General features: G+C 32.7%; 1 protein-coding gene across 1 annotated transcript in view; it reads right to left on the bottom strand.

The window, feature by feature from the left end:
• Positions 1-8,620, bottom strand: part of Csn1s1 (casein alpha s1) — a 14,452-nt gene extending 5,832 nt beyond the window's left edge. Inside the window, exons 1-8 of the mRNA XM_028752646.1 lie at positions 8,570-8,620; positions 7,547-7,579; positions 6,699-6,725; positions 6,175-6,213; positions 4,698-4,739; positions 3,501-3,524; positions 1,649-1,681; positions 705-746 (exon numbers count right to left, since the gene is read on the bottom strand). Coding sequence (XP_028608479.1) covers positions 705-746; positions 1,649-1,681; positions 3,501-3,524; positions 4,698-4,739; positions 6,175-6,213; positions 6,699-6,725; positions 7,547-7,579; positions 8,570-8,620 — 291 coding nt within the window. The remainder of the gene's footprint in view (positions 1-704; positions 747-1,648; positions 1,682-3,500; positions 3,525-4,697; positions 4,740-6,174; positions 6,214-6,698; positions 6,726-7,546; positions 7,580-8,569) is intronic.
• Between the last annotated feature and the right edge of the window lie 2,588 nt (positions 8,621-11,208).

Raw genomic sequence — 11,208 nt, 5'->3', positions numbered from 1 at the left:
AAAAAAACTCACCTGAGACAGGGAGGCTTGCTAAGGAAGAAAAATAAGTCTCATTTTAGCATATTGATTGACATATAATTTTTATTGGCATAATATTTGATAAATATTAAAATGATTTAGATTTTGTAAAAAAGATCTCACCTGGGCTAGGGAAGGTTGCTAAAAAAGAAAAATAAGTGTCCTTTTAGCATATTGATTGACATATAATTTGTATTGGCAGAATATTTGATAAATATTAAAATAATTTAGAATTAGGAAAAAAAAATCTCACCTGAGCCAGGGGAGCTTGCTAAGGAAGAGAAATAAATGTCTTTTTAGTATATTGATTGAAATAGAATTTTATTGGAATAATATTTAACATAGACTTCACAAAATGTAAATTCTTCTCTACTAAGCAGTTAAGTAAGTTTAAATTTAGCTCAGCCTTGAGAAGCCCACAATCAGTGTAGAGTGCATAATAATATCTCCAATTTTTCTCCCTTGTCTTTTAATGCCATGCTTATATCAAAAAGTTAATAAACTTAAACTTTGCCTCAAAAAAAGTAGAAAAGGTAAACTTACATGTTGATATTCAGGTCAATAATTGGCTAATTATTATTTATGTTAAAGCTAGAATAAGTAGGCTACTTAGAAATATAAAAAACGATGTGAATAAAACTCATTTGTATTATTTCTACAATGCATTATAATGAATAAAACATTACCTTGAGAAGTTGGTTGTATTTGATCTTGCTCTGAAGGTGTTCCTGTGTAAAATGAAAAAAAAAATCTCAATTTCATGTACATAATTCAGTAGTTTTAGATAGTAAATTGATGTCTTTTTCTGGGACTAAGGGTAGACAAATTATTAATCTTATACTAGTACCCTTTTTACCCCAATGAATGTATTTTTTTATAATCATTAAAATTTTTCTATAAAAATTATTTTAATTCAAATTGTAATATCTCTAGCTGTGATTATTAGTGGGTTATATTTGCAATATCTCTCTGGTTGGATAACCAGAAAATGGAAAATACTATTTGCTTATTTTAAAAGTTTGGTTTTACAAAGAATTGAGAGTGCTTCATGAAACAAATTAAAATGTTTCTAGTACTAATTAAAGTTTATTTAGAGGTGATCATGTGTTAATGTTAACACATTAATAGCAATTTAATGTTTATTTTATCACAAGACGTAGTGATTGCATCAGAGTGATTGAAAGCAAAGCTTCGACTGGGGGGTTGTTTGACAAAGTAACACGCCATCATTTAGAGAGTGTGTCATTCACATTCAAAAGTGATAAACCATGACACATTAAATAAAATCTTTAGCTGAAAGGAAAGAATTGTAAACTTAAAATAAATGTTGTTAGTTTAAGTTAAGTTGACAATCAGTCATTTAGATTTCATGAGACTATATATTGCAGGTCAGGCTGATGTCAAGGAGACAGAACGTCAGTATAATGTTCTCGGTCATTGCTTGACTTTTTGCTTTTGAAAGATTCATTGAAGTCTTACCAGGGTGCACCGGTTGAGTGTGTCTTTGTTTGCAATGTTTTTCTGCTAAAATAAAAAAGAGGCAGATATGTGAGGGTTGTAATTTTATTTCTTACCTAGGTTAATAATAGTATATTGTTAACTTATGTTAAATGTAGCGAATATATCCTACCTCAGCGATACTAGGGATAGCATCCTCAGATTCCTAACAAAAAGAGGAAAATAAAGATTTATAGTTATGACATTCTCATTTGAGGTGTTATAGTAATAAAGCAAACTCTGTATTACTGAATTACTGCCCTAAACTGATCTTAAGACACAAACTCCTGGATAACAAGATGAAGTTGCTGACTTGGGTTGTATTTTATATTTATACTCCATTTCTTCTTGTTATTATTTTCTTTGGACATCACTCTGAATGTTGTGGTAGATGAAAATAAATGCCTGTTCAAAATTACATAGCTACCCCTTTGTCCTATGTTTTATTTCAATAGTTGGAAATTTCACTTATAAAATCAGAGCATTGAATTCAGCTGTGTCTACTGTCGTTTTTCTAGGTTAACAAGAGGCCAAGAATGAATACTACTGATACTATCTCAGAGTCAGGATAATCTAGATTCAAGTGACTTCTACACTCAACATAAGACATTCACACCGTTTACTTGGAAATTATCACTTAATAAACTCAAACTCTATAAGAAAAATGAGAATGACAAAGAAGGAAACTAAATTTACAAATAAATAATCAAAAAGAAGGACACCACACATGGCCCAGGAATATCTTTAAATTCATCTTTGATAAGAAGTGCTTTCTTATTTTATTGGATGATAGTTACATACTAAATCTAACATAATGTCACACATAGAGATTCTAAGGTAAGAAGGATTGCATTGTAGTTACATATTGTACTACAGATGTTCACAGATGTCTCCCCAGTGAGTGAGTCTTGGAGTGAGAATGAAATCTTTACCTCGCTTGATGAGCTGCTTGAGGAGTCTTCCTGTGAAGAGGAAGGAAATAAGCCTCATGACCTCCTGAAGGTTTTAGAATTTGAAGAAAACAACCCCATGGCAAAGAAAGGGTTATTTTAGCATTGAAACAAGCTATGCAAAAGATTCGTGGCCACTGTAATGTATTTTCTTATCAATTTTACTTGAAAAATTATGTGAGGGAAATTCTAATAACTCAGCAAGCAGGAGAGATCTAAACAGTCATTTTTAAATCTATTTAAACAAAGACAACTAATTTTACCATTATATAAATGCAAAATTAATGATTTTTTCATAAAACAAAAATTAAAGGCTATTTAAGACAGGCTCAGTGTTTATTCTCACATACTTTGGGCATACTTAATATGAAAAAGCAGAAAATATTAATAATAACAGTTTCATTTTAGGAATAAGATTTGACTTATAAAGTAGATTCAAATCATACGCCCTTTGGCATAATTAATCTTTCTTTTAACTCATGCCAATATAAGCATATATAGTTTTATCTCTGATAATCCATTTCAAAAGATGGATTTTAATATTCCACTCATTATTTGTTTCTGGAGATAATTGACTGTATACATAGTAGGCTGATGGAGTGTCCTCCCATATTTTAGAGTAGGCAGCACAGTGCACGTAGCCAAGGGCTATGTGGATTCCTTCTGTTCAGCGCTGTACTCAAGACTAGAAAAGGGGGTTCTTGGTCCCAAATGTCAGCAAAGTGTTTTGTAGTTTTTGAATTTGAAGCACATTTTGCTTCTTAGTTTTTATTTTAATAAATAAGCAAATCTTTCTAAATTTTATGAATACTATTTAAATGGCTTAAATTATTACTTCTCTTTATAATCAGAACACAATGTATATTTTTTATTCATAAAGTGAAACACACTTCTCTGAGAGGTCCAAGAAGTAAAATAATTCTAAATTCATTTTCCTAGTGTGTGCAGCTTAAGGTAACTTGCTCAAAAAGCAGCAGACTGCACACAATACATGCAATGGATATTGTGTAGCTCCTTAAAATGAAAGAACCTCACCTGAGCACTTGCCATTGCTTGTTCCTAAGGAAAAGAAACAAAAAGAATTTTTATGTTTTTCATGACAAACAAACACTCACTCAAAACTAATTACTACCAATTCAAGAAGATACTAGCAAAACTAAAAACCCAAGACAGTATCTCAGAATTGAGGCAAACAAACTAAATTTATCTTCACATTCCTAATTTGCATTTCCAAGATTAATTCAAATCTTTTGAGTTCTTCTACATTGTGAGTGACTGTGAACATATTAATGTATCTGAACACTGCAACCTTTGGTTTTCTTTCAACTTGACTTCTGGATATTGAGCAGAAACACTGTATAAAAGGCATATAATAGATAAAAATGTACTTGAGTAGAGTGTGGCTCAGGAGTGCATAGATACTTAAGAAATGATTTTTTTCTACTTAATATCCTGTGCCCAGGTTTTGGCGTCACAGTAGTAGAAAGACAACTTTTTTTTTCCCAGAAAAAAAAGTTTTTTTTTTAACATATCAGGATTGGGGTGTGTTATCTACTTAATTCCAGCACACATGTAACTGTGTTTTTCTAGGTATTAGAGATATTTGGAGGACTATCAGAATTATTCTCTCATTTGGATAAGGTAACTTTCTTATGTGTTTCCCCCAACCCCATACTCAGTGGAATAGTTTTAAAGCAAAGGGCTTTACCTCAGTTGATGAATCCATAGTTAACTGTAAAAAAAAGTTTTTAGTCATTAAATAGATTTTTTAAAAAAATTACACATCATTGAGGTTAATCATTTTGAGAATTGTAGGCTCTTTTAATACTGAGTTTTTATAAAAAGTCATAAACAATCAAGTTCAAAGGCTATGATCAGTGAAAGAATACTGAATTTCATGATGTAAAATGTTCTTGGGCCATATGTAATGCTTTTAATCATCCCTGCTAATGCCTTCTTTCAGCCTTCATAGTACATGAAGATTATGGACTAGACTGTAAATGTATTTATTTAGTTTTATTTGTTTAGTCATGGTGTGATATGTATATCTTACTTCATCATGGTGTTCACTTAGGTCTATAAAATCAGAAGCTGTCCAAGTTATCAATAGTATCTGTTAGTCATTTTGAATGTGCGATTGAAAGGTTTAATGAAAGAGTCAATGCCATATAGAATAGAAACAAAAGCATTCTTATGCTATGCAAATGCATATTTTGTGGAAAACTTTAGTACCTTGATTTCATTATTCTCTTCTTCTGTCAGAAGTGCTCTCTGCTGAAAAAGCCAAGAAAAACATTAATCATGCAAATCTAAGTCACAGGTTTTAGTAATAGTTTAATATTTATAGATGTTTCTTACTCTGTTCAGGTTGTTGAGCAATTCCTTATGGTTAGAAAAGAAGAAAAACGTTATTAGCAGAAATGACAAAACTAATGAAAATCCATAACCAAGCCGACAAGTCAACATCATCACTTCCCATTGCAAATTTAAAAATCGATCTATTTTCAATTAATGTCTCCGTGTTTCTTGTCCCATGAATTCTAAACTTAAATGTTTCTTCACTGTTCTGTTTTTGCGTGTGCTATAAGTAAATGAGCTCTGAAGCATTTTCAAATTTGTTTTATTTGATTTTGTTGTCTTTGCCAGACATTTGTTTAATGATCAGTTGTAAGGTGTATTGAATTAATACTTGAGTACCTATTTTAACTCTACATTATATCCCATGGAGTCTTTCTGACCTTTCCCAAATCTACTGTTTAGTCTTGTTTCACCTGTTCAGCTCAGGTATAGACATGCTGGTGAGACTTTATGGGTGTAGCTTCTGAAAATAAGGATGTTAACATGGACAGTGGAAAACCCAGGAGGCCTCAACCACACACAAGGAACCACGGGCAATTAAACAATGCTGAAAGAATGAGAAATGGTCTTTCCCAGGGAGGAGCACACCAATCGCTTATCCAATACCAAATGGTAAGCACTGAAAACATACATATAATATATACACATTGAGCACATTGTACGTATGTATTTAGGAATATATGTTTGTATGCATTGGTGTGTATGTATGTATATATATATATATATATATATATATGAATGTATGTATGTATGTATGTATGTATGCTTATACCAATTAATGAAGAAAGAGAGAAGAGCAGAGAAAGCTACTTGAGAGGATCTGAAGGGAGCAAAGAGAAGTGGGAAATGATGTAATTACATTAAAATGTCAAAAATACAGGAAATTTCATTCAGACAAGGTTGAGTTAGCCATAAAGTCTTTTAAATAATGGTGTTCCATTAGAGTCTGATACTCGTATATTCAACAAACGAGCAACATCTTAGAGAGCTGAAACCTATCTGAGACACTCATTCATGCTCCCAGAATACTGTATATCATGAGCATGGAAACTTGAGCTGCTAAATAAGTCATGGAAAGAAAAGATGAGTGTTTTCGTAAGAAGCAACGTTTTAGGCATAAATTAAAATTAAAATCTACTTTTTAATGAATAAAGAGGGTTATTAATTCCAGTAAAAAATGATGCTTTATACATGTGAACTACTCTTTGTTTTATCCACTTATTGAGAACAAAGTGTAGCGGCAGATGCATAGACATGGCATAATGAAAGCTGCTACTTTGCATGCTAACCTGAAAAAAAGTGTGTTTTCCTCTAAGAGTGTGTTTGTGTGTTAAGATCTGGAAACACTTACCTCATTTATGCTGAGATACTTTGGTTGTTTAACAATTTCCTGTTGGAATTGAAATTTGAAGTATAAAATGATAAGCTGACCGCTAAGTATGTTCATGCGTTGAAACATGTGATTCCATTTGAACATACGAGGGTGAATTTATAAACACACATACAAAATGAATTTGTTCACCACAGGAAACTAAGTGTTTAATTTATTTGAGCAAATCAGTAGATTCTTAGGTAGGAGAAAAATCTGTAATTTTAGTTTTACACAAAGTCAAAAATCTAAAAGGGACACCTTAACTGATTCCCTTTTATACTAAGCCTTTTAAGCATTCGTTTTCCTAAATGTTCAACAAAGGCTTTGCATATCGATGACATCAAAACAGAACTGAGAGGATAGTCCAGTGATCTGAACACTTGTGTACTTTTGGAGATGTATAAAAAGCAGTGTGTCGAAGTCTTTCCATGTCTAAGACAACTAACTGAAGGATTGAGGAGATCAGAGGAGTATGGGTGTGGTTCCCTGGACAGGTTGCTTACCTCACTGCTGCTGTGCTGTTGCTGAGTCTGCAAAGAATAAATGGTCACATGGCATTAGTCCATATACTAGAAAGAGTGGTGAACTAACGTCTGTCATAGTGGCTATGGTAGAGATAATTAATTCACGATTCAGAATGTAAAATTAGAGCAAATTAGGAGTCACAAACAGTAAGTGGAAGGGAATATATTAACATGTTAACATATTCTGCTTTGATAACAATTTCTTGTGAATAAGTACTTGAAATAATTCTCTCGTGTATGAGTGTATGCGGTGTGTGTGTGTGTGTGTGTGTGTGTGTGTGTGTGTGTGAGCGTGTGTGTGTGGGCATGTTCATGCCAGAGTACATGTGTGGAGGACAGGGGACAATATTAAGGATTAAAGATCAGTGTTTCCCCTTCTAACTTGGGCTCTAGGGACTGGGGGCTGATTTGACAGTTGCACAATCCACATGTACCTGCTGAGCCATCTCCCTAGCCCCATGTGCTTTTTTTTTTTTTTTTTTTTTTTGGTTTTTCGAGACAGGGTTTCTCTGTGTAGCCCTGGCTGTCCTGGAACTCACTCTGTAGATCAGGCTGGCCTTGAACTCAGAAATCCGCCTGCCTCTGCCTCCCAAGTGCTGGGATTAAAGGCGTGCGCCACCACCGCCCGGCCCCCATGTGCTTTTTTACAAAAAGTATGGTTAAAATAATTAATCTTGTGTGTATTAATATTTTTACTGAAATGATACCCCTAAGAAAAGGTGCAAGCATCTATTCCACAGAGAAAGAAAGATGGACTTTGCCTCTTTTGCTATCAATTAAGCCCCATGGTTAGAGAAAGTTCTTGAAGGGCAGAGTACAGTACTCACTTGACTGCTAACTGCATTTTTATGATGAAGTCTCTGAAAAGTAAGAGAAGAATTAAATAACCCAATACTAAACAGTCAAAATATCAATAATAACACAGATATAATAACATTTAGCTGGAATTGCTATTTAAGGAAAATCTTTAACAATAATATTTAAAATTTGTCAGAAACTATTGCTTTTGAGAATAACAAGAAATAATTATTTTATTGACAGATATGAAAGAAAAATGGTTTGTCTGTCTTCTTTAAGTTTTGACAGAGAACCAAGAAAAACATGTGAAATGCCCAAATGTAAAACTCTTCAGTTAGTTTTAATTTATTCCAAATGATAATTTAGTTTTCTGGACAATTTATATTATAAGAGAATTTTAAGATAGTTTTAAAACATTATACTAATTAGGGAGCAAAGTGTGTAGTATCCTAATTAAATTTTTGTCATTATTGCATTTTATCATTAATTATATTATACACGTGTTTAAATTCACAGTCAAGAGTAAAAATAACAGTTACATTTAGTTAAATGATAACATCTACAGATACAATACTTTTTTCTTTGGCATATGTGTTTTCTATTTTCTTGAAAAATCATTCAGATACAAGGTACCTGAAATGAGAATTTGATTATGTAGAATACTCTGGAATAAAAGGCTCTTGGTCATACTTTGTAAAGAAACATCATATGCCTCTGAAATACTTAGAAGGCCACTTACTCTATGCTGTACTAGGGAAATGAACCTTGTTATGCTATTTACAGCTATGCAATATTTTATTTTTTCTTACTTTTATTTCCGATTTTCATCGTGGTTTTATTTAATTTCTAATAGAACATGTGATTTGGGGCTTTAGATTTGGACAGATTACATGATGTGATCAAAATGTGAGCTCATAATCTTTTTCTAATTCTGACTACAGTTATTAATTAGAGATCATCAAATACTTAGGGTTTTTGCTCTAAGAGTCTCAGGTGTGAACAGGTGGCAGATCATTCCTGACAAGAGGGCACAACTTATTCACCAAACTCACAGGCATAGCAAGAGCAGCAGCCACAAGGCAGGTGAGGAGGAGGAGTTTCATTGTTGCCAGGAGCTGTTTTATAAAAGGAGCAAAAAAAAAAAATGTTAGAACTCATCTTTATAAATTTTTCCTTGACTATTCAACAAAGGAGTATTACTATGATAAAAATAAATCAGCTTCATACATGATGGTTAAGCATAAAATGTTTAGTCACGCAAGCAAAACAAATGTTTACCACTCTTGCTATCTAAGTTCTTTTAACTTTAAAATTTCATTCATTTAGTCCGACCCCCAATCCTTTCCCTCTGACCCTTGGTATTGGCATGGCAAATGTGTGTATAGGCCAGAGAAGAACTTGTGAGTCAGGATTTAAAGTCAGTTAAATGTGAAGTCAGAGGATGAAACTCCCCTCCCCTGCCTCCCCTTTGTTAGTTCTTATGTCTTTCAGAAATACCAAATTTCCATCATTTTCACTTACCGTCTAAAAATAATTTGATATTTAATATGTCATTCCTTATAAGATGGTGTGTGTGGGGGAAGCATCAGTCTTTAAAAACAATTAGAAAGAACAACTATCTTTGAATCACCACATTTACAAAGCAGGCAAAGTAAAGAAATAAAACCCAACAAGGAATTTTCACTCTCATTTCTTTTAATTTGAAATTCTTTGAAAAAGTATCTTTCATGTCGATCTATGTGAAGCATTCTATTCTTTAATCCTTTGTGAAAACTCTCTCAGTTAACACTATTAATCTCTGTCAATTAATTTTAAAATTTGGTATTTGGTATCATCTTTAGTGTGCAATATTTTAGTTACAGAAATTATCAAAGGTAAATTGATTTGTACAAAACTATAGTGATCTTTCAATCTGTGAGAAGATATTAAAGTTTTTAAATGCAGTTTTAAGCTCTTGACATATTGTAAGAAACTATCAATATTTTATAAATACTTACAAAACATTGCAAATACATTTTAATTGAGAATACGTTAGATCTATGGAATTATAACATGATTTTTTTTTCTATATATATAAAAACAATACCTTGAACCCAAGAGTAGGGAGAGGGAAGCTGGGAGATGATCAAGAAGATGGCTGAGGAGGTTGCTCGCAGCTATTTAAACTCACTGAGCAGTGAAATGCTAATTTTGTGGGTTTGCTTCAGACAAAGGTTTTACATAAATTCTAAGAAGTGTTGCAAATAGGAAATTAATTTCTGCCCAATTCCTCTCCCAGGGAAATTCTGAGAAAAGTTTCCAACAAAGGAGTGATTCATGTAATTATGGCAAATTGTATAGGAAATGCAAAATACAAAACTATGAAGATTAACAGTTATTGCTCAAACATGGTTTTAGGTTGAAAGATATGAACTCCATCATATCTTTTAAAAAATATATATATTTTTCTAAATGAAATCCTTGGGGGGAAAATAAGGTCCTCCATGTGTCACACTTGAGAACATATCTGACCACTTAAAAAAACAAAACCTATCTTTTTAAAAGTCATTTGTCTTTAATGAATAATTGGTAGCTTAGTTTATGGAATAGTTTATATCATATGTAATCTAAATATAAATTTTGGGGGGGAGAAAGCTCAACTCTCCTATAAATCTTGGTAGCAGTTCAGCTGTACTTGATTTTTTTCTTTGTTTTATTTAGTTTAGTCATTTGACTTTTCTTTTAAAATTAAAATGAAAGGACTTGAGAATTAAAATTTAATTTTACTTAAATAAATCATAGATCTGATAGTCCATTTAAAAATTAGCATAAGCAGAATCCTTTCTCTCTAAACTCAAATTCTATTCTTAGAATTACTCAGCATGTTGCAGTTTTGATATTTTACATGCTGAAGAAAATATCTGCACAGAGAGACTATTTAAAATTATTATTCTGATGATTCCTTTGATTTTTATTTTCTTTTTATTACAAAACATAGTCTTACATATTTTAAGTAAATTTAAAACTAAGATAACACCCATAGCCTATTTACTGTTACATGACAGGGACATTATTCCCAAATCAAAAGGCATTCTAGGGTCTCCATATTTGAGAGTCAGAGGAGATTGTGGATTTGCTTATTATAGCTGTATAAGTAAGATGATGCCTTCTGCTAGCTTCCTGTGGGAGCTGATTCACATCAGTCCAACCAGTTCACTGTGTCTCGTCTCTACTCTGACTAATTCAGGAGCTTCAGCATGGCCATCACTAATGTTCTCAAAGGTCCCCCTTCAGGAATGCCATCACTGATGTTCTCTAGTGCCCACCTTGTTCCTTTCTAGATGTGCACCTGGAGCAGTTGATTTATGTTACTCTTAACTCAGAGTCTCATTATATGAAGCTCTTCTGGGTTCTCCCTTGTTTCCTTAGTATGTTACTCATGCATTGATCCACAGAGGTTATAAAAAATGAAAGACAAAGGGAAAGGTACTGCTCTGGATTTTAAAAAACCGAGTACGACAACAACAACAAAATTCTAGCCTCACAGTAATTAAAAGAATGATTTTAATAAGTCGCTTAGTAATTTAGATACAGGGAGGAACACAGGGCTTCTGAGTTCCAGCGATGGATGAAAATGAAGTAGGGCGTTCTAGAGAAGGTTCTTTAACTCAATTCAGTTATAGTGAGTCATGAAATACAGAGGACAACCAGA

Source organism: Grammomys surdaster, unplaced genomic scaffold (assembly GCF_004785775.1).
Source record: "Grammomys surdaster isolate TR1022 unplaced genomic scaffold, NIH_TR_1.0 125928, whole genome shotgun sequence".
Lineage (NCBI taxonomy): Eukaryota > Metazoa > Chordata > Mammalia > Rodentia > Muridae > Grammomys > Grammomys surdaster.
Note: the sequence above shows the minus strand (reverse complement) of the source record. Positions and strands in the feature narration are given on the sequence as shown.